Below are 24666 nucleotides of genomic sequence, written 5' to 3' on the forward strand. Positions count from 1 at the left end.
TATCCATGATCTTCAATACGTTTGAGAGTGATTGAGATACATTGTCTAGATATAGTAAAATATTATCTGCGTATAATGAGATGAAATATCAGTAGATTTGAGAGAAATTGGTACCAGAGGTTCCATGGATAATAAAAATAGCAGAGGCCACACTGGATCTCCTTGTCTGCTGCTTCTAGTGATTCTGGATGGAGCAGAGCATGTTATAACTATGGCTGAGGGATTGGCATATAGTATTTTAATGATATTAATGAAATTGAAGCCAATTCCCATATGTTCCAAGACAGACCAGAGATATGACCATTCTAGTCTATCAAAAGCATTTTCTGCATCGAGAGATAATACAGCCCAAGGAGCTGTTGTTTCTGATGAAGCATCTAAGATACACTATAGACACAAAAGTATGTGGACACCCGTTCAAATTAGCGGATTCGGCTATTTCAGCCACACCCATTGCTGACATGTGTATAAAATCGAGCACACAGCCATGCAATCTCCATAGCAAAACATTGGCAGTAGAATGGCCTTACTAAAGAGCTCAGTGACTTTTAACATGGCACCGTCATAGGATACCACCTTTCCAAAAGGTCAGTTCGTTACATTTCTGCCCTGCTAGAGCTGCCCTGGTCAACTGTAAGTGCTGTTATTGCGAAGTGGTAGGCTACACAAGCTCACAGAACAGCAATACCGAGTGCTGAAGCACGTAGTGCGTAAAAATCGTCTGTCCTCACTACCGAGTTCCAAACTGCCTCCAGAAGCAACGTCAGCACAAGAACTGTTCTTCTTTTCCATGGCCGAGTAGCCGCCCACAAGCCTAAGATCACTATGCGTAATGCCAAGCGTCGGCTGGAGTGGTGTAAAGCTCGCCGCCATTGGACTTTGGAGCAGTGGAAACACGTTCTCTTTAGTGATGAATCACGCGTCACCATCTGGCAGTCCGACGGACTAATCTGGGTTTGGCGGATGCCAGGAGAAAGCTACCTGCCCCAATTGATAGTGCCAACTGTAAAGTTTGGTGGAGGAGGAATAATGGTCTGGGGCTGTTTTTCATGGTTCGGGCTAGGCCTCTTAGTTCCAGTGAAGGGAAATCTTAATGCTACAGCATACAATGACATTCTAGACGATTATGTGCTTCCAACTTTGTGGCAACAGTTTGGGGAAGGCCCTTTCCCGTTTCAGCATGACAATGCCCCGTGCACAAAGCGAGGTCCATACAGAAATGGTTTGTCGAGATCGGTGTGGAAGAACTTGACTGGCCTGCACAGAGCCCTGACCTCAACCCCATCGAACACCTTTGGGATGAATTAGAATGCCGACTGCAAGCCAGGCCTAATCGCCCAACATCAGTGCCCGACCTCACTAATGCACTTGTGGCTGAATAGAAGCAAGTCACCGCAGCAATGTTCCAACATCTAGTGGAAAGCTTTCCCAGAAGAGTGGAGGCTGTTATAGCAGCAAAGGGTGGACCAACTCCATATTAATGCCCATGATTTTGGAATGAGATGTTTGACGAGCAGGTGTCCACATACTTTTGGTAATGCAGTGTTTGTAATAGTCAACGGAGGTTATCCGAGGATAAACGCTTTTCAACAAACCCGCTTTGGTCCGTGTGGATCAATTTGGGTAAGTATGTCTCAACAACATTTTTGGAAAACATTTTAATATTTGTGTTTATCAAAGATAGAACACTAGGTGGCGGCCTTACCTTTCTTTAATAAGAGCCAAATGAGTGGTGTTCACATCTCCCAAATTAACATTTGTTAACAGCTGTATTAAATCGTTTAGAGCAATATGGACCTAATTTATTCAAACATTTTAAACAGAAGGAATATCGTCCAATCCAAGTGATTTGCCTTTATTCATGTTATCCAATGCCCTTTTGAGTTCATTGAGAGAGATTTGGGCTCCCAGCAAGGTGGCTTCCTCTGTTGAGAGAAGAGGAGTTCTTAATTATTTTAGAAAGGACTTAGTCTGGCTTGGTGTGGATTTACAATCAGAGGTATACAGTTCTTTATAGAATCGGGAGAATCTTTGATTGATTAATTCGGGTTCTGATAGTAATTCCCCTGTTTCATATTCAGTAGTTGCTATATCAGCTAATTGTTCATTACATTTTACATTTTAGTCATTTAGCAGACGCTGTTATCCAGAGCATACATTATTATAAAAAAATGTCATACTGCATAGTTAACAATACATCTCCTTTAAATGTTGATATTTGGTTGCATCTTCTGCTTGGATAGTTGCATCTGTGCCACTGACTTAGTCTGGCTTTAAATCTGGGTTGTCTACAAATTCATAATTGATATGTTGGATTCAGGTCTCCATCTCAATCAAAAATCTAAGTTAAAGAATAGGACTACATCAAATCAAACTTTGATTTGATTTAGTCCTATTCTTTAACTTAGATTTTTGGTTGAGATGGAGACGTGAATCCAACATATCCATTCTTAATGTGTTCTTAAGTCAGTGGCACAAAAGATACATCTCCATCAAATGTTGATATTTGGATACATTGACAACCAAACACAATTCATGATCTCTTTTGTAATACAGTAAATAGCCTAAAGTTAAGGCTATCTTACATTTACATTTTAGTCATTTAGCAGACGCTCTTATCCAGAGCGACTTACAGTTAGTAAGTGCATACATTATTATTCATACTGGCTCCCCGTGGGAATCGAACCCACAACCCTGGCGTTGCAAACGCCATGCTCTACCAACTGAGCTACATCCCTGCCGGCCATTCCCTCCCCTACCCTGGACGACGCTGGGCCAATTGTGCGCCGCCCCATGGGTCTCCCGGTCGCGGCCGGCTACGACAGAGCCTGGATTCGAACCAGGATCTCTAGTGGCACAGCTAGCACTGCGATGCAGTGCCTTAGACCACTGCGCCTCTCGGCGCCCAATACTTACTTAATAATGTAACAGTATTTATTTAACCTTAAAATACTGTAACTATAAATGTCTTCTTATTTAATCATAGAAAGCTTGCATGTCCAATTGCTATAATAATCTGCACAGAATCTCGAATAGCATTGATCACTTGCACTATGTACTTTTAAAGTAAACTCAACTGTAATCCAGGTCATTTGGTTGCGCTATTAGATGAAGCACAGTAATAACACATTAAGTTGTTGTTTAAATACAAAATATTTGACACTGTATTCCCATTTCAACTTTGTTGTACTTTTAAAATGGTTGAAAGTGCAGTGATAACACATTTAGATGACAACTAAACCAAAAATCAGACATGGTTTTTCCATAGGATTTTGGTTGTGCTTTTAGATGGTTGAAAGCATAGACATAGCATAGAATTCAACAAACTTCTGGCTGTGTTTTTGAGTGGGTGAATGAATAAAGGTTGAAATCTCATTGATCAATGTCTCAACCAAATATTACACAATTTTCCACGTTGAAATGAATTGGTGTGCCCAGTGGGTTGTCATGCCTGACCATAGGAGTTGGCAAAACAATGCACACATATCTGGAACCAGGCTACAGATGATGTGTGGGTCTGGAGGAGAAGCTTTGTACTTCAAAATAAACTCTGCATTATGCATGTTCCTCTCACTCCCGTTGGCCAGACCTCTCCATTTACAACCTTACAATGACATGCAATTACACTTGTATCCGCCCACAGCACTGCATTAGGAAATAATGAAGACAAAGAGCTGCATAACCTAAGCAGTATATAAAAGAGGGCCTTATGTCCCATTATGGAGTGGTGCTGTAAATATATGATCCCCTTGACAAGCAGTGATTATATCTCCGGCCTTCTCTGTTAGGCCTCCTTACTACACCCTGGCCACCATGAGTTGGCCTATATAATGCAAATTACTACAGGAGCGTCACCTGAATGTATTCCTAAGCAGTTTTCATTTTACAAATTGACTCAAGTCTAATGCCAAAACACATGGACCTTCACATACAGAGATCTGCTGCTGTTCAATGATTATATGGCAACAATATGTCTTGAATGTGGCTTAATGGCTAATCAGGTCCACAGAGACATGTTTTTCCAGTAAAACAATGCAGCCTATATTGATTCACTGCAGCCTGCTATTGTATATATTTCAGGGCATGTTGACAATGGTCATTCAAACGTGACATGCACCAGCTTGTTCTAGTATTTCATCTCATTCCGGCATCATGGAAACTACACACAGCACCTCCAATTTGGCACCAGAATAAAGAGCCGTTTGTCTGAATGATTCTGCTTGATCAAACCAGATCTATGCCTTCCCCATTAAAATCAAAGAAATCTGATTAATGTTGAATTACTTGTTCAGTAGCGATCATCTTTACCTTTATTATAGGGACTAAAACATAAACAGCTGTAGCTTCAAGGAACGGGTGTAATCGAGTAGGTTTTCAACCATAACAAATGTACCATTATGCTAATATTATATTTTTTCTCTATATAAATCATATATTAAGACACATGGGCGCAGCGGTCTAAGGCACTGCATCTCAGTGCTTGAGGCGTCACTACAGACCCCCTGGTTCGATTCCAGGCTGTATCACAACCGGCCGTGATTGGGAGTCCCATAGGGCGGCGCACAATTGGCCCAGCGCAGTCCGGGTTTGGCCAGTGTAGGCAGTCATTGTAAATAAGAATTTGTTCTTAACTGACTTGCCTAGTTAAATAAAGGTAAAATAAAATGAAAAAAATAAACATGTTAACGTGGACAACACATCTTAAAGATAGGGTAACAGAGCCCCCTCATGGTCAGAGAAAGTGCTACAGGTACACAACCTGAACAAAGTCTCTGATGACCTCCAACAGGTGGGGTAAACTGGACATTTTCATTTTCTGCTCAACAGGCCTATTAGGGGGGAAAGTTAGGGAAAATACTTATGTAACTAGCACCCCAAATGGATCTCATTCACTATGAAGAAGCACTTGGTTTGGAAGAGGATTAACAACTCAAATGACTTATGCAGACAGACATCAAATGTGGGCATACAACTACAAAAGCAAAATATTGTACTATTTTAATCTGTAAATAATGTTAAATTAATTGAAAATATGTACATCAATAATAAGATATACAGTAACATGTTTGTTTATCCACCGCGGCAGAAATAACCATTAAACTTTTAGCTTTCCAACCCCCTTCTCTCTCTGCCGCTCGACTCTGTCAATTAGTAACTTTTCAGGAGTTCAACGTGGTGCTTTTAGCATCTACATATCCAGCCATAAATCTACAGGAATTCATCATCACTGCCTCAGTGCACCCACATTGTAACCCCAGGGCGATCTCTAGTCTACAGGTTGCTGCTTGTTCACAACTTTAGAGACACCAGCTCAGATCTGGTTAGACGAGTTCTGTCAGGTTAGAAAAGCTTTCAGTGGCCATGTGATCATTTTAGCTCTGAGCAGCCAGCTAGTGAGTGTATAAAAGATGTTAGGCTACTGTTATGTTACCACTGTTTAAGATTATTGCTTTCTGAAATCACTCTCTTTATTTGGTATATTTTATTTCAGAAGCGGGTCAGTCTAGATCGCCAAGGCAGCAGCTACTCTTCCTGGGGTCCAGCAAAATTAAGGCAGTTATACCATTTAAAAAACATTACAATACATTCACAGATTTCATCAGAGTTATGTCTGATGAGATTACAAATAAGGGGGCTTGCATCATTTCAGCCGTTAGGCTCAGTGAAGGGTTTGGGGATGGGTCTCCTGCCATTGAGGTGTCACTCAACTCCTCACAAAAAGTCCCTGTTGTAGCATCCAGGTGAGCACAACCTGTACCAGCATCTTCCAGGGATGAAGTCCCATGACCTTTGAGACAGACCTTGACAGGAAAAGGCCAGGCTGCTAGCCAGATGACTACACAGAGAGGGCAGACAATAACTGTCTTGTTTCCAATTAAATACAGTATAGGGTTATTCACCTTAGGATGGATCAGACTACTATTAGAGATTATATGATTCATAGTGACATTTTTTTAGAATCTTACAATGTCAAAATATCAATAGAACTTAGTTTCCACTGGAACAATAGCAGACAGAATGTTCAGAAATCATTTGAATCACAAAAAAACAAAATAGTTCTCCCACCAGAATCTTCTTATGTCCTAAGGGCCTCCATCCATAGAACACAGTTGCCCCAGGAATGATGCCAAACAGAATGTTCAGAAATCACTTGAATTACAACAAAACCAAGTGAATGGTCATTCACCATCTACTCTTGAAAGAAAGTGCCATGTCTCCATTCCCTACCTCGAAAAAAAATATTTTCCCAATCAGAATAACTGACCTCCAGGTGACACCTAGCTATCTCTTGAACCTAATTGGTAGTAATTCAAGTGAAAGTAACTTGCTTGGTAACAAAAATGTGCTGCAAATTCAGGGAGAACCTTTGTTGGCATTCCATATTTGTCGCTGTCTAGTGTTTCATCGCTGTCTAGATGCAGGCTCCATACATGTGGCTCCACAGTCCTCCCCAGGTGTACTACCCACAGACAGGGACCGATCCCATTCTGGCCACCGATCCCATTCTGTCCCCCAGGCCCAGCGGGTGTCTGCCCAGTACAGTGCTACCTACTGGCTGCCTCAGCACCAGCTATACCAAGACCAGCGTGCCGCACAGTGGAGGCCTGAGTCCTATAGGGTGGCCAACCAGGCTGGGGTCCCCTGGTCCTACAGGCCCCATCTCACAGGAGGATCCATGGATGCTAGGATGTACCCTATTTTCTCCACAGCGCCCCAACAAGCCCCCACTGGCCTCCTCTCTCAGGCCAGAGCAGGTCCCTTCCAGGTAAACTCCAGCAGCCCTCTGTTACAGTTTCAGAGCTATAGCCTCAGGGCTGCAATAGTCTCCCAGGGCCGTCTGACCCAGATCACCGGCCCCAGCCTGCCCCTGCATGGGTTAGGGGACATTTCCTTGCCTGCAGTCACCTCCCTGGAAGAGGCTATGAAGATCTTCCACTGAGCTGGAGGCTGAACCCAGCCAGCAGGCTGGGGCTGAGTGTTCCGGTACTACAGGGGATGTTGTCCAGCCCAGCCCAGCACAGCAGGGTTCAGGCAGGAGTCAGTGTCCCTCCACCCTGGATCACTCCCTGGACCAGGAGGACCTAGAGGCCTGCATGCAGCGACTGCTGGAGGCCCAGGGATCAGAGGGAACATTTTCTGCACATTAACACAATATGAATAATCTTGACACAATCAAAAGATGAAGTAGAGATGAGCATCCTTAAGAGGGAGCAATGAGTCATAGCAGTGGGTGTTATTCCCATGAGAGGTTTAAAGAGTCAAATCCATTTAAATAATGTGCTCTACTTACTTATTCAACAAACACTATAAGAGTGTGCACAGTGCAAGTAGAGGGAGTGTACTTGAATAACAAGCTACTGTGTACAGTATGTAGAAAGGGTACAGTGAAGGAATGACATGATAAGCGAGGGAAGATTGAGTAATGGCACACCACTGAGGATCACTTGGCAACAGGTGAGATAGACACAGACACAAAACAAAGCCTCTGATTACACAAAACTCACCAGTCAAATTTGCGGGACTCCGCAAACATGAGCTGTAAAAACAGGGCAATTACAAGGCTCGACAGGGCTCAGCTCAGGAGGGCTTCAGACTCAGGTTACGACTCCTCAAGAGGACCAGCCCTACAAGCATCAACGATGTCATGTTGGTTAAGGAGAGTGAGGTTTAGGAGTTTAAGTGGTCTGTGGAATGAGCCAACAGCCTGGAAAGGCAGGCATGTTCCCCCCCTCTTCACCCCACCCCACTCCCACCTGCCTGGCCTGTGATCCCCCCCGAGGGCAGTTCCCATGGTTGGTGCCAAGTTGAGCATGCTCTGTGGGGTCTGGGGAATAGGCAGGAGGCACAGATAAGAATAAAGCCAGCGGCAGATATAGACAAGCCCATTCTTCCAGGTGCACGTGAGTACACTCACAACAAACAAACTCACACTTGTAATGACACTTGTTTTATTAGAGAATATAACTTATGGACGTGATTAAACATACCAGCTAGAGTAAGTAGATGGGAAATAAAAATAAAAATTGGCATTCCACAGATGTCTAACATGTACGGACGGCCATGAATGTACGAATGTGCATATGCAAAGTAGAAAAGTTACACTATTAAGGGGGAAAACGTTACATGGAGTCTATATTTAACATGAAGGAAAAAAGTCAAGGTGATCTAAATGAGCTCATGGTTCTATATACAGTGTATTTACATTAAAGTGTTCCTTCCCTGACAAGATACCAAAGTAAGCTAACAGGGGCTTTGAGAAGCCCAAAGCACCAAATGCTCATAACATCTGGCATTGAATGATCAATCAAAGACTGACATAATAATAACACACAATCAATCAAAAAATGATCAATCAGAAATACTATGTACAAAAAAATCACAATACAACAGCTGGTCTCTATAGCTTGGACACCTCTCCCACCACATAAATTGGGAAGGGAATAGAAGAGATCCCTGACTGTTTTCAATTCCAGGACAGTTCTGTACAATCCAGTCACAGGGTGACTCCTCTCAGCAGAGGGCCGAGGCTCACAGTGCACCAGTGGACTCTGGACATTCGTTACCCTCACGCTCCGTCAGTTTCAAGATTACAACCTTCCTCTGGAGCCGCAAGGCCAACTGGCTTGGCCAACGAGCCAGGAGCTTTGGGCAGTCCTCTGCTGTTGGATGCAGTGTGTCCTGGGGGATGGAGTCCTGTGGTACATCCTGTGGCAGGGGTATGGAGTCCTGTAGTACTTCCTGTGGTAGGGTTATGGAGTCTTGTTGTGACTCTTGTGTATGCTGGGAGATGGAGTCCTGTGGTACTTCCAGTGATAGTTCCACCCCCTGGGCCAGCAACATGCTGGTGATATCTGTGTAGCCTCCCCTCACAGCCAGGTGCATAGGGGTGAGGCCCTGTTCGTCTGATAGACTGACACCCTCAGGGCAGTGGACCAGAAGCTCTTTGAAGACCTCACAGTGGCCCCCTTCTGCTGCCAGGTGGCAGGGGGTACGCAGGGTCTGATTGGTGCAGTAGGGATCTGCCCCTTCCTCCATCAGCATCTTCACTGTGGGCAAGTGGCCACGCTGGGCAGCGAGGTGGAGGGCGGTAAGACCCTGGGCAGTCCGGGCCTGGATCTCTGCATCGTGCTTGACCAGGAGGCGGGAGGTGCTGGTGTGGCCTGTCTCAGCCGCCACATGCAGAGGGGTGTGGAGGCCCATGGAGGTCATGTGGACGTCTGCCCCCAGCTCTATCAGGATCCTTGCCACCCTGTACTGCCCCCTTTGGGAGGCCAGATGCAGCGGCGTGCGCCCATCAGTGGTCTGCCCGTCTACGTCCGCCCCAGCCTGCTTCACCAGCAGTTTGGCAATGCCCAGGTGGCCCTGCCAGGCAGCCAAGTGAAGTGCCGTCCAGTCATCTCTGCCCTTCACGTGGACGTCTGCACCTCGGCTCAGCAGCACCCTGACCACATTTTCCTGGCCGTGCTGGCAGGCGATGTGTGCAGGCGTGCGACCCTGGGCGTCCGTCTCATTGATGGAGGCGCCGCGGTCCAGCAGCTGGCGGGTGATGGCCTCGTCCCCGTTCTGAGCAGCACAGTGCAGGGCCGTGTATTGGTCCTCGTCCCGGGCGTTGACGTTGGTACTCCGACGGCCCAGCAGCAGCTCGGCCAGGCCCTTCAGGTGTTTCTCGGTGGCCAGGTGGAGGGGGGTGGAGCCGCGAGCGTTGGCCAGGTTGGTGTTGGCGTGGTTGAGGAGCAGGAACTTGACGGCCTCCTCGTTGGCCTGCGTGACAGCGTGGTGGAGCAGGCTGCAGCCGCCCTCCAATAAAAGGTCCACGTCCTGAGGCTGCAGGATCTTCATCAGCTTGGACATGTCTTTGGTACGGATGGCGTCACACAGCTTCCTCCTTTGCACCTCCCCTGAGTCTAAACAACAAGGAGATAGAAGATACAGTATAGAGTTTGGGCCAAAACGACAAAGAAACTGTCCTAAAGTTAAAGAGACACTCCACATGCTCCAGAAGTAATTCAGAACTGTACTACTTATATGTAGGATATAACACCCTGAGAAATGAGAATTCCTGTCATCTGTTAAAGAAAACCATAGACAATGCCACAATGTATTGACTACAATCACCATAGCAGCCAGTCTTACCACAGGTATTCTCTTTCTCAAAGGAGAGGGTGATGGAGTCTTGAGAGGAGAAGGCAGAGTCTACAGAGGAGATCCCAGACAGTCTCTTGCTGGTGTTGTCTTTGCTGGGACAGCAGTCCTCCGTCACACGGTCAAAGCTCCGAGATATCCCAGAGTCCACCTGGCTCAGCAGCTCTGATAGGCTGTAGTCTTTCTCTGGCAGCATGGCCGACTTGGGCCTGACCGGTCTCTGCATTATCATAATTTTCACAATTTCACAGCATTATTCCAACCTCATAGAGTGGAAATATATATAAAACACACTGGAAAAATCACGTTTTTGACAGCACTGGGCCTTTGAATAGTTTCCCTCTCAAATCCAGTCTTCATGCCTTTCTCCGACTGTTTATCATCTTCACCAATATATCATTTTCACACATTGCACAATAACACCTGCCATCACTAGCACATTAGAGGCTGCTGCTGCCTATTGAAATTACTGGCCACTTTAAGAAATGGAACACTAGTCACTTTAATAATGTTTACATATCTTGCACTACTCATCTCATATGTATATACTGCATTATATTCTACAATATTCTACTGTATCCTAGTCCATGCCGCTCTGTCATTGCTTGTCCATATATGTATATTTTCTTAAATTCCATTCCTTACTAGTTTTGTGTGTATTGGGTACAGTGGGGAAAAAAAGTATTTAGTCAGCCACCAATTGTGCAAGTTCTCCCACTTAAAAAGATGAGAGAGGCCTGTAATTTTCATCATAGGTACACGCCAACTATGACAGACAAAATGAGAAAAAATTATCCAGAAAATCACATTGTAGGATTTTTAATGAATTTATTTGCAAATTATGGTGGAAAATAAGTATTTGGTCAATAACAAAAGTTTCTCAATACTTTGTTATATACCCTTTGTTGGCAATGACACAGGTCAAACGTTTTCTGTAAGTCTTCACAAGGTTTTCACACACTGTTGCTGGTATTTTGGCCCATTCCTCCATGCAGATCTCCTCTAGAGCAGTGATGTTTTGGGGCTGTCGCTGGGCAACACAGACTTTCAACTCCCTCCAAAGATTTTCTATGGGGTTGAGATCTGGAGACTGGCTAGGCCACTCCAGGACCTTGAAATGCTTCTTACGAAGCCACTCCTTCGTTGCCCGGGCGGTGTGTTTGGGATCATTGTCATGCTGAAAGACCCAGCCACGTTTCATCTTCAATGCCCTTGCTGATGGAAGGAGGTTTTCACTCAAAATCTCACGATACATGGCCCCATTCATTCTTTCCTTTACACGGATCAGTCGTCCTGGTCTCTTTGCAGAAAAACAGCCCCAAAGCATGATGTTTCCACCCCCATGCTTCACAGTAGGTATGGTGTTCTTTGGATGCAACTCAGCATTCTTTGTCCTCCAAACACGACGAGTTGAGTTTTTACCAAAAAGTTATATTTTGGTTTCATCTGACCATATGACATTCTCCCAATCCTCTTCTGGATCATCCAAATGCACTCTAGCAAACTTCAGACGGGCCTGGACATGTACTGGCTTAAGCAGGGGAACACGTCTTGCACTGCAGGATTTGAGTCCCTGGCGGCGTAGTGTGTTACTGATGGTAGGCTTTGTTACTTTGGTCCCAGCTCTCTGCAGGTCATCCACTAGGTCCCCCCGTGTGGTTCTGTGATCATTTTGACCCCACGGGGTGAGATCTTGCGTGGAGCCCCAGATCGAGGGAGATTATCAGTGGTCTTGTATGTCTTCCATTTCCTAATAATTGCTCCCACAGTTGATTTCTTCAAACCAAGCTGCTTACCTATTGCAGATTCAGTCTTCCCAGCCTGGTGCAGGTCTACAATTTTGTTTCTGGTGTCCTTTGACAGCTCTTTGGTCTTGGCCATAGTGGAGTTTGGAGTGTGACTGTTTGAGGTTGTGGACAGGTGTCTTTTATACTGATAACAAGTTCAAACAGGTGCCATTAATACAGGTAACGAGTGGAGGACAGAGGAGCCTCTTAGAGAAGTTGTTACAGGTCTGTGAGAGCCAGAAATCTTGCTTGTTTGTAGGTGACCAAATACTTATTTTCCACCATAATTAGCAAATAAATTCATTAAAAATCCTACAATGTGATTTTCTGGAAATGTTTTCCTCAATTTGTCTGTCATAGTTGACGTGTACCTATGATGAAAAGTACAGGCCTCTCTCATCTTTTTAAGTGGGAGAACTTGCACAATTGGTGGCTGACTAAATACTTTTTTTCCCCACTGTATATGTTGTGAAATTGTTAGATATTACTTGTTAGATATTACTGCACTGTCGGAGCTAGAAGCACAAGCATTTCGCTACACCCGCTATAACATCTGCTAAACACGTGTATGTGACAAATACAATTTGATTTGAAATTCTGTCATATTTTCTACACAGATGTCGGTCAGTTTGTCACGTACACCCAGCACCAAGCATTCAGAATGTGACACAGCAGAGTTAACCAAGTTAAACAATGCTGCTGGACAGCATTCTTATTTCATGATGAAACTGTTTGTCAGGATCAAACATTGACTGTGTATGTATTATGGAAACAATAACAAGTCCAGTACACAGGAAATCAATCTCATAAAAAGACCCTCAGACATTCCAGAGGGTTTTCTAATTACATTACAGAAGAACACCAAAGAAGACTGACAGAACACTATATAGTATGGAGTGCCAAGGAGAAGAAGAGGATAGAAATCAATAGAAATAACAGAGGGAGAAGGCAGGGGAATATAAGTGAATGTTGTGTGGAGGTTATACCTGGTCAGTGGTTAGTCCATGGCAGTGGTTATTCTCGGGCTCAGGAGTTTTGGTCTTGGACTCCTCTTGGGGTTTAGAACACAGCTCCTCAGCTTCTGATGTGATTTCTGCAGACAGAAAACAACAAAGGTCATGTTTGGTCAGGTGTACAGAATAGCATCCCTTGGTTTGATTTTCACCTTTTCAGAAAGCTATGCACAGTATATCATCACTTTGTGCAACCCAGTTTACTTCTTTAAAGCTTTAAGATACACACAAACACCCACCCTTTAGCGACATAGGCCCTATTGGGTCTCTACTCACCCTGGAAGCTGGGTCTGGTGTCAGGTGAGGGGGCCCAGCAGTGTTGCATGAGGCTCATGAACCCCGTGCAGGCCTGGGGTCGACTCCGGGGCACAACATTGAGGTCAGGGCGCACCCCTCTTACCACCTTTACCATGATCTGCAGGATGTTGTTCTCCCCTGGAGGAAATAGAGGACATATGGTTACAGTCAATACAAGACATAAGACACATTGATACACATTCAATTCTCTACTGTTCATATGATAACTCAGTCCATAAGGTCTACTAAGGTCACATTATTCTGAAGACAAATTAAAGCCTGGATCATATCAATGAATTATGCCTCGATCGTGTGCTGTTGAAAGTATAGAGAAGCAACATAAACGAATCTGAGTAAGACTGATACTAGTATGTACACTTCATTATTAACATATTTCTGTATGCTCAGATAAGGTGTATAGAAGTTTTGTTTGTTTCCCACACTAGACCTGAAAAAATCTCTTAGGCTTCCTTCTGTTAATGGTCTCTTTGTTATCAGGCGTTGGGACCAGCCAGTCAGCCAGTCAGTTAATAATTCAAAGCAAACAGAGGCAGTAGACTTAACTCAGACCACCCTGGCTTCTTTGGTATCTTTAATACCCTTCAACAGAAGGAGGAGGAACATGGAAAATTGCAGACACAGGTGTCCGAGAGAGATTTACATGGTTATCAAAACATCACGCAAGGGTAAGCCTACACGAAACACAGCCCTTTCTAAAATCTCCATATGGGAAAAAATATTGGAACCATTTCCCTGTTTGACTGCTAGGTTTCATGGGTATTATGACACCTCCACTGTGGGGCTCTATTGTGGTCCTGGAACCTGGCACTTTGAGTTTAAGAAAGACTGAGTGCATTTTATAAGACAAACCCTCCCCTGTAGCTCAGTTGGTAGAGCATGGCGCTTGCAACACCAGGGTTGTGGGTTCGTTTCCCACGGGGGGCCAGTATGAAAAAAATGTATGCACTCACTAACTGTAAGTCGCTCTGGATAAGAGCGTCTGCTAAATGACTAAAATGTACCGGTAAGTGTCTTTACAGGAGAACAGAATATCCATACATTTCCTCAACATGTCTCACCTTGGTAAGGTTTCTTCTGTGTGAGAATTCCCCAGATGACTATGGAAAAGCTGTAACAGGAAGGCAATAATAACAGTTCAGTATCAAGGCATACTATCAAAAGTGATAAATGATTGAATGACTGCCTCACTATGTGTTTTCCAGGCATAACATAACTGATTCATATACACTGAGTGTACAAAACATTAGGAACACCTTCCTAATATTGATTTGCTCCCCCTTTTGCCCACAGAACAGTCTCAATTTGTCAGGGCATGGACTCTACAAGGTGTCGAAAGCGTTCCACAGGAGTGCTGGCCCATGTTGACTCCAATGCTTCCCATAGTTGTGTCAAGTTGGCTGGATGTCCTTTGGGTGGTGGACCATTCTTGATACACGGGAAACTGTTGAGCGTGAAAAATGCAGTAGCGTTTCAGTTCTTGACACAAACCGGTGTGCCTGGCACCTACTACCATACCCCGTTCAAAGGCACTTAAATATTTTGTCTTGCCCATTCACCCTCTGAGTGGCACACATACACAATCCATGTCTCAATTGTCTCAAGGCTTAAAAATCCTTCTTTAATCTGTCTCCTCCCCTTCATCTACAATGATTGAAATTGATTTAATAAGTGATATCAATAAGGGATGATAGCTTTCAGCTGGATTCACCTGGTCAGTCTATGTCATGGAAAGAGCAGGTATTGTTAATGTTTTGTACACTCAGTGTAAATCCAATTCAGATTCATATTGATTAAAACAAATATTGTAAAACAAACAATGGAGGGAAGAAGTGAAAAGACAAACATCATGACTAATCATGAAACAGACAACGTTCCACTCCTCTGGCAGACAAGGACAGAGTGAAGTGAAGGTGAAGACACTCACCTGTAGACGTCATGCTTGGTGTCTGACACCCTGTCCTTCTCGATGATGCTCTCCGGCGGCAGGTAGGCGATGGTGCCACAGAACCCGTCACGGCTGATTTCATCAACCCTGGATAGGCCGTTCCATCGTGCCAGACCAAAATCTGATATCTGAAGGGGGAGATGGGAGGTACAGAACAAAACACAGCTTGTTAGGACAATACCAACATCTGATTTCTAAGGGGGAGATGGGGATATACAGAACATATCTTATTAAGACAAGAACCCACTGGAACTCTCAGTCTTTCCCATTATTCTTATGGCTATGGCTACCTATGACTAACTTTACCCTCAAGCTGATGGCTGAGCCCTCATTGTATTCTATGCATCCAGATCCATGATGAGGCCAGAGGCAGCCACGTCCTAGCCTGAGGGTGCCTCACAGCCATGTCCTGTCCTAGCTTGTGGATGCTTTCCTTACCTCTCGTGTCAGAAGTTGAGACCCTATTTGACTGAGTTACATGTGTGGGCGAGTAGCCAAACACAAACTTAGTCAGTGTTGGCAGAGTACCTCAGCCTGTTAAGACAGGCCCAGGCTATGTGTTTACATGGAGGTATTAAAACAGACAGGTTGAAGGAAGGTTCCCACCCATTTCTCCTCCACCTCCAACCATTAGTCATGCAGGGGGAGGTAGGAGATCAGGTGGATGAAGGCTGGGTGGGAGACACCTTTCTGCCCGTAGCATGTGTGTGCAACAGAACTGCCATTTAAAGCAACGTTCAAGTGAATAACAGATACCTGTCAGCTGAAATTCATCCTTGAGCCAATCCTATTAAAGGACTTGAAGCTCTTGAGTTTGGGCTGTTGTGTTAAAAGAGTCATGCTACATCATTTGGGTGAAGGTTTACTAAATACTCACTATTAGGTCAAATCGGACTTTTCTAACATTAGACAGTGTATTAATTTGACATATTTGGGTCGTTCCATGAAATAAGTGGCTTTTTGCATCCCTTTGATATTGTAAGTATAAATTGTGCGCCAATATTGAATTTTAAAATCCTGTTATATTAAATGAAGTGCCCTTTAGTATAGATCACCTGGAAAATTCAATAAATCTGATTTTTTATACATACAGTAAAGACTTGCTAAAGTGCCTAAACCCCAGCATTTTCCCAAGTTTTCACCATCATTGTAAGCCCTAGTTATTTTGTTGCTTTGACAAAGTCATTTCAACAAGGGAACAAGGTTAACCCTGTTATGTGAACTGAACTCTCGTTTTAATATGGTGAAACTATTCCTTTTAAAATATTTTTTTCTAAAGAAACATTGAACATCTAATAGTCAAATCATAGTGTAAAAGCAGGTGAGCTGGTTCTACTGTTTTTGGCCATTTTCTGAGGAACTGTTTTGATTGATTGACTATTAATTTATTTATGATGCCTGTGATGTTCTAATGTAATGTACTTGTTATTGTATCTTGTAGTTCTATATTTTATTTTATGTCCTCAGGGCACCATTGAAAATTAGACCATAGTCTCAATGGGCTCCCCTGATTAAATAAAAGTTAATAAATGTGCTCTTCATGACAGAATGTAAAATGTTTGTGAAATCAAATGTTTTTTTTCCACCAAGTTACGCTACCCAAAAGGGACTCATTTCGTGGAATGACCCATTTATGTTGAGCAGATGGCCTAAAATCATTTGGCAACTGAGCCTCAGGCCGTTACTACATTGGCTCTTCACAACATGACTCAACATTAAACCCACCATGACATAATACTGTGGCTACGTGTACCACCAATCTTCTGAACCAGTAGCAGTAGTAACAGTTATGGAAGCAGTAGCAATACTGTAGGAGTGTTTGGATGAGTTCGCCCGCCTCACCAGAGAGGCAGATTCACAATTTAGAACCAATGCAATGTGTATTTCAGGAACAATTGTCTCAAATGTTCTTCCCACACAGCGCCCTGTGCGAACTCCAATGAACATATCAAGTAACAGTCGTCTCTCACCTTGACGTGGTAGTGTGCGTCCAGTAGGATGTTGGCAGGTTTTAGGTCCAGGTGCAGGAGGGGTGGGCTCATGCAGTGCAGGAAGTTCATGCCCACCGCCGTCTCGTGGATGATCCTGAAGCGTAGCTCCCAGGGCAGAGGCTCAGCAGCCAGTAGGGTCTCCAGGGAGCCTGTCTCCATGTACTCCATCACCAGGCCCTGGGGGTCCCCACAGATCCCATACACTGGCAGGATGTAACGGAACTTAGCCGCCTCCATCTTCTTAGCCTCTTCCAGCAGCTCCGCTCGCTCCCTACAGAGGACATACCTGTCTGTTAACTTACTTAGGCTTCATTGCGCCAAGTGGTGCATAAAGGCCTTGTATACCTGTCTGTTCAGATTTAACTACATAACTCATACTGTACAGAGTAAAGGGAATTTAGGTTTAGCTGTCCTCATAAACCCGCCCATCCATCTACGTCCCTCGATCCACACCAAATTCGTAAAATGCTGTTCTCTTATCTTACTAACACAGGTATTCTAAGCCTTGTTAAAACAGCACCATTTGGAATACCTTTTACCATTGACCCAAATTCCAACTTTGTTACACAGGAGAATACAAGGAGACAGCAAACTGAGATGCATGAGATTCCCCATGCATTAACCAGTCTCTCTGACAGTGCAGTAAATCAGTGAACCCATGCAGACATGACGCATTTGAAGCTAGGCCTTAATGACATTCCTCATAAAGAGCCAACCCAAAGCATCCAGATATGTGTGGAGTTATGAACACAACAGACCTCTTGTTCTCTGTGGTCCTGTTGCTCAACCTTTGCACAATTTCCTATTACCTTTATCAGTGTTAGCCCGGCTAGGCTAGCAGATGCAAACAGAGCAGTAGCCTATCACCACTGACCTCAATAAAGAGATCTCAAGGAGAGGTCCCTTTGAAAACAAACTCAGATAAACTGCTTAATCATCATGAATAATGTGTGTGCGTGTACGGGAGTGTCTTCACTACAAAGGCGATGAGCAACGACTTGGGTTTAGAAAGGACTCATTCAATGTCAAATCAGCATGCTGATGAGATAACACCTTAAAAAGTAGAAGAAGCAGATAAAATGATGAAGTGTAGTCTGTCACTAAGGCAGCCATTTCTTTATGTTTGGAGGGTCAATTATGAAATCATTCAAGTTCAATAAAAGTGTAAGCCTTCTCATCAAATAAATCTGATAAGCATGAAAAATCAGTGCAAATGTGTGTATTTAAGAGATTTGGGGGGAAAGAGAGGGGCTGACAGTCATAATCTCCTGGCTTCATCCTGAACACTCAGCTCAACAACCCTTCAGAACCAAACAATGACCCTTTTTATAAGGGAGAGGAGCCCAGCAAGACCGGTTCTACAACTTCTCTTATTGTTTCCACCAAACATCGTCTGCATAGAAGGCAGTTGGGACCCAGTCAGACAAAGCTGGCTTTGAGACAGAGGAGTGTGTGGAGGCAGTGTGCAGGCAGGCAAATTACAGTTTATGTACTTTTCAGATGTTCCGAGTAGATAGCATCTTTAGTTCAGGTTTAGCGGGTGCCATGAGTCTAGCTACCACGGATTGGAGATGGATGTCAACGCTTGTCATTGGTGAAGCTAAATAACTTCCTCCTTGTGCTGTGTATCTGACATTTTCCTTTGTAAATGTTGTGCAAAAGCATTAGGGTAGAGAAGTGAAATAAATGGTCATAATAAAATAATTAAAAGGAGGCAACAAACTCTGTTTGTGAGTGTCTGCTAAAGTGTGATTCAGTGTAAGTCAACCTGAGCATGCACAATTAAAGTTAGTCATTTATCGGCAGGATAGAACAGCAGCCTCTGGTAAGACAAGGGGTGGCGGTCTATGTATATTTGTAAACAACAGCTGGTGCATGATATCTAAGGAAGTCTCAAGGTTTTGCTCGCCTGAGGTAGAGTATCTCATGATAAGCTGTAGACCACACTATCTACCAAGAGAGTTTTCATCTATATTCTTCGTAGCTGTCTATTTACCACCACAAACCGATGCTGGCACTAAGACCGCACTCAATGAACTGTATACGGCCATAAGCAAACAGGAAAACGCTCACCCAGAGGCGGCGCTCCTAGTGGCTGGGGACTTTAATGCAGGGAAACTTAAATCAGTTTTACCTAATTTCTACCAGCATGTTAAATGTGCAACCAGAGGGAAAACATCTCTAGACCACCTTTACTCCACACACAGAGACGCGTACAAAGCTCTCCCTCGCCCTCCATTTGGAAAATCTGACCATAATTCTATCCTCCTGATTCCTGCTTACAAGCAAAAACGAAAGCAGGAAGCACCAGTGACTCGGTCAATAAAAAAGTGGTCAGATGAAGCAGATGCTAAGGTACAGGACTGTTTTGCTAGCACAGACTGGAATTTGTTCCGGGATTCTTCCGATGGCATTGAGGAGTACACCACATCAGTCACTGGCTTCATCAATAAGTGCATTGATGACGTCGTCCTCACAGTTACCGTACGTACATACCCCAACCAGAAGCCATGGATTACAGGCAACATCCGTACTGAGCTAAAGGGTAGAGCTGCCGCTTTCAAGGAGCGGGACTCTAGCCCGGAAGTTTATAAGAAATCCCGCTATGCCCTCCGACGAACCATCAAACAGGCAAAGCGTCAATACAGGACTAAGATCAAATCGTACTACACCGGCTTAAACGCTCGTCGGATGTGGCAGGGCTTGCAAACTATTACAGACTACAAAGTGAAGCACAGCCGCGAGCTGCCCAGTGACACGAGCCTACCAGACGAGCTAAATGACTTCTACGCGTGCTTCGAGGCAAGCAACACTGAAGCATGCATGAGAGCACCAGCTGTTCCGGACGACTGTGTGATCATGGTTTCCATAGCCAATGTGAGTAAGACCTTTAAAGAGGTCAACATTCACAAGGCCGCAGGGCCAGACAGACTACCAGGACGTGTACTCCGAGCATGCGCTGACCAACTGGCAAGTGTCTTCACTGACATTTTCAACCTCTCCCTGTCTGAGTCTGTAATACCAACATGTTTCAAGCAGACCACCATAGTCCCTGTGCCCAAGAACACTAAGGTAACCTGCCTAAATGACTACCGACCCGTAGCACTCACGTCTGTAGCCATGAAGTACACCTGTTGTATTCGGCGCATGTAACAAATAAACTGAAACCACATTCATAATTATCTTTTAGGTCTACATGTTGGAGTTCAGGCTTTATATGACAGGTTTAAGTAGGTGATTGCATGAACCTTTACCATTACAGAGTAGGTGGCCAAGCCTCATATTTCATGGCTTTTAGAAGGGACTCACGGAGCTTGTTTTTCCATTAACAGCTGCCCCCCAGTGTTAATTAAAAAGATGAGATGTTAATGAAGCAATACATACCAAATTGTAGTGTCTTCACTGTCTCGTAACACCCATTATGTTTTTTTTGTAAAACATGCACCTTACATCGGATAATCTTGAAACTTTCTCTTTAAAGCTAACTTTAATCAAGGTTTTATATGGTCTATAACTGGTTTCTCTCTTTTCATTGTCAGAATCCTTTTTCAGCATTATGATATCTGTAACATCCATAACGGTTGTGGATGTGATGGATATTGATGTATCATATCTTAGCTTCAGAAGCTTGTGCATTCAACACATTTTGTGTGCTTGTTCTGGGATGTATTCTTCAGACTTTTACTGAAGCAATTGTTGATATCTTGAAAATGATGTATTCTAGCTAAGATTCTCTTGGAATATATATGCTGAAATGCATTTCTCATACATGGCAGTACTGTTTTTTTTAAATAGAAAGATGAGAAAAGTGTTGATGAACAATCTGTGAACTGTCCTGGAGTGTCTTTTTCAAATGAAAGCCCCAAAAAATATACTGACTTCATCCAGTGTCCAGTAAAATGGATTGGCAGTATAGGGACATGTAGATTGTTTTATTTGCACATTTACTTGCAATATTTCAAAACATTTGCAATTCAACTGGTAAAGGTTCCTTAAAAAAAATATATATATAAGAGAAAAAATGTATTAGGATATGGTGCATGGCCTTGTATACTATTCAGGCTACGTGTAATTACGCAATCCTAAGGTAGTATACCTTTTGCTGATATTTTAAAAACATTCCAAATGACATGTGTTATGATAGATTTTTATAAATAAATCTTTAAGATTTGAATGTGTATTTCAGACTCTGTAACATCCATAATGGAAGTTGTAACATCTATAACGGTTGTTTTTCCTCTAAAAGGTAATAATGTAAATAACAATATTTTAAAAAAAATTATAGTTTGTGTTCAGCCATGCCTTTCCTTCGAAAACGCAATCCAAGACTTACAAACTCAGACTTTTGCTAATAAAGTATGTTCAGTCTCCCCAAAAAGCTTGTCCATTTCACATAGCATCCATAACACTACTTATTTGCTTTATTTCTCCAACATGTCAATATTTACAATGTCTGCTTTATTGGATATACACTCCCCCCAAGGAGTACTATAGACACACATAAAAAGTTTGATTTATATTTTGTCCATTCTGTGAGACATTTAAGTTGTGAATTTGCATGCAAATGTAATGCCAATAATGCTGGAATCGCCTTAAATTACTCAAATGTAATATAAGTGTCTGTGACCGTGATGAAATCCTTCAACAAGTTGTCAACAGCAGAAAGTTCAGCATTAGGGCTGTGGATATATAGCCTCAAGTGAAATTAAGTTTAGAAGCAACCTGATCCAATCATTGTCTTCAAAGCTGTAAAAGCTCTCAAATGACAGATGGTCAGAATGGTTAAGGTGCTCTACATTGTAAGCCTCTTGAATACAATGTTCCCAACCTCTTACTCTGACACCTTTAGAAACATTAATTTGATATGACACCAAAAATGTTCAAAGGCACTAATATTCTCCACTGCTGGTGAATGTAAAGCCACCATTTCATAAACAACACATTTTGTGCCAAAGGAATGAAAGGATATTGTACAGATTCTTTAGATAGTGTTGTAAATCGTTAACACATCAACTGCGGTTCATTTTGAAATCAAGTAGAAAGTAGGAAACTAATATTCAGAGTAAAATAATAGTTGATAGTCCTCTTTGAGGCTCCCGGGGGGGCTCAGGTATATACTCCATCCAAGATGGTGGAGTGGAAACATCCGTTAAGAAGAGGATAGGGTAGGGTGACAGGATGGTGACAGGATGTTCTTCTGACGGGGACAGCTGAGCTAGGCCTCTAGAGTTTCCTCCTGCTGTTGATATACATGTGAAAGGACACAGGTCACCCACGCAAGAGGGCATGCCCTCAGAGCAGCCTCAATTCGTTGGGGCATGGATTACATGGTGTCAAAAGCATTCCACAGGGATGCTGGCCCATGTTGACTCCAATGCTTCCCACAGTTCATTTTTTCGTTTTATTTAAATTGAGCTTTTTTTTTCATTATTGCAACATTCTGTATTTGTGGCCTTCTAAACCATGAGAAAACTACTGGCGGCCAATCTGGACCCTCGTTCAATCAGAGGGTAGTAAGGGCAACCTGATGGGATCTGATGGAGGTGGACCAAAGGAGAGAAGAGTGGTGTTCATATAACGTGCACATTTCTAGATACATTTTCTAGGTTGTACACTCAAACTTTTAAAGTGCAATGACAATAACTGCTCGTGATAGAGGTTAGCTACACTGAGTATACCAAACATTAGGAACACCTTCCTAATATTGAGTTGCACCCCACTTTTGCCCTCAGAACAGCCTCAATTCATTGGGGCATGGACTCTGCAAGGTGTTGAAAGCGTTCCACAGGGTGGACCATTCTTGATACACACGGGAAACTGCTGAGCGTGAAAAACCCAGCAGCGTCGCAGTTCTTGACATAAACCGATGCTCCTGGCACCTACTACCATACCCTGTTCAAAGGCACTTAAACATTCACCCTCTGAAAGGCACACATACGCAATCCATGTCTATTGTCTCAAGGCTTAAAAATCCTTCTTTAACCTGGCGGCTCCTCTTCATCTACACTGATTGAAGTGAATTTAACAAGTGACATCAATAAGGGATCATAGCTTTCAACTGGTCAGTCTGTCATGGAAAGAGCAGGTCTTCTTAAGGTTTTCTACACTCAGTGTATGTCCACCATCCATGAGTCTGTGACATAAGGCTGAATAAGCATGCTGCCCAGTTCCCAGCATACCTCACACCCTCAGATAGAGGAACAAACTCATAATCACAGAGAACTACAACGTTCTACTCTGAAGCCCACAGAGGATATCAAACAGATATCATGTAGTCTAGGCTTAAATACTTGAAACAACATTCTTCATACCCCCACACACAATGAATCCCAGAATAAAAATAGCTGTCCCACTCACTTGTCATCTACATGAAGGCAGGGAGGGCACTTGATAGCTAGCCATGTTTTCCACTGTACATGCCGGACTTTGTATACTTGTCCAAATCCACCCGAGCCTATCTTCTCCCAGCTCCCAAACTCAGAGGAGTCAAAGGTTCTCAGCAGCCCCATATTCCCATGGGAAGGGTCCGGAACATCCATATCCGTCTTTAGAAAGGCTTTAATAGTGTTGAAATCCCCAAATCCTTATTTCTTCCTCTAACACACATGCCAACTGAGAGCTTCCTTCCTTGTTTTTTACCCCCCTCTTGCCTGACTCAGTCTGGCCCCTCCTTCATTTCAGGTGAAAGCAGGGGAAGGGCCAGTAGTTGTGACATCATTTCCTGGGTCTGGCCAGACAGACAGATAACAGCCTTTCCAGGCAGCACTCCAACACTGAGCCGGTTTATCAAAATGCTTGAGTCCCAACTCTCCTATTTCTGCCCAGAAAAAAAAGAAGCATCATCTTTGTAAATAAGATGGAATTCAAGAACAGTGGAATGTTGGCATATCACCCAACACCTTTGTCCCTCTGAGAACCCTAACACTACCAAAGACCCTGTAAATACCCTGAGGAAACATGGGGAATATCCTTAAAAAATGGTTTGTTACGTGATATTGCCCATATGGCTCTGGCTTGGAATGTGTGGATTCATCTGAGAAGTATACTAGCCTATTCATATGAGGTATCCAAAACCACAAGCCTTGTCATATACCTGCCTGATTCCTTTCCTGTCCACACTGAGTGAGACATGCCAGTCATTCAGCAGATGTCATATATATCAACAAAACATGATGAACAATAACTATTAGTAGAGAATAATTGTTTCTCAAAAGTATCACGTTTATAGAAGCTCCTCCATGAATGAAGAAGTATGATTCATAATGGGAATGGGTTAAATTCTTTGGATTATATTGGTTTATATATTCTGAGGGAAATCCCCAAAACATCTATGATTTTCCTTACAATAGTATCCCTTTTCAATCTGAGTTTCCACAGACCCCCTCGATCGACAGAACTTCTTATCCTGATTTCTATTAACATACAGGAGTGACAAGATGTAAATGTGCCACGTAGGAAATAATTATACG

General features: G+C 43.4%; 1 protein-coding gene across 1 annotated transcript; it reads right to left on the reverse strand.

The window, feature by feature from the left end:
* Nucleotides 1-7927: 7927 nt before the first annotated feature.
* LOC311142402 (receptor-interacting serine/threonine-protein kinase 4-like) lies at nucleotides 7928-23849 on the reverse strand. The gene is made up of 8 exons (XM_084178049.1): nucleotides 23555-23849; nucleotides 17177-17468; nucleotides 15186-15334; nucleotides 14320-14369; nucleotides 13220-13378; nucleotides 12917-13023; nucleotides 10135-10363; nucleotides 7928-9905 (listed from the first exon to the last, which is right to left on the reverse strand). The coding sequence occupies exons 1-8, from the start codon at nucleotides 23734-23736 to the stop codon at nucleotides 8530-8532; spliced, it is 2544 nt and encodes an 847-aa protein (XP_084034175.1). The 5' UTR covers nucleotides 23737-23849; the 3' UTR covers nucleotides 7928-8529.
* Between the last annotated feature and the right edge of the window lie 817 nt (nucleotides 23850-24666).

This window comes from Coregonus lavaretus, assembly GCF_964263955.1.
Source record: "Coregonus lavaretus genome assembly, chromosome: 15".
NCBI classification, from domain to species: domain Eukaryota; kingdom Metazoa; phylum Chordata; class Actinopteri; order Salmoniformes; family Salmonidae; genus Coregonus; species Coregonus lavaretus.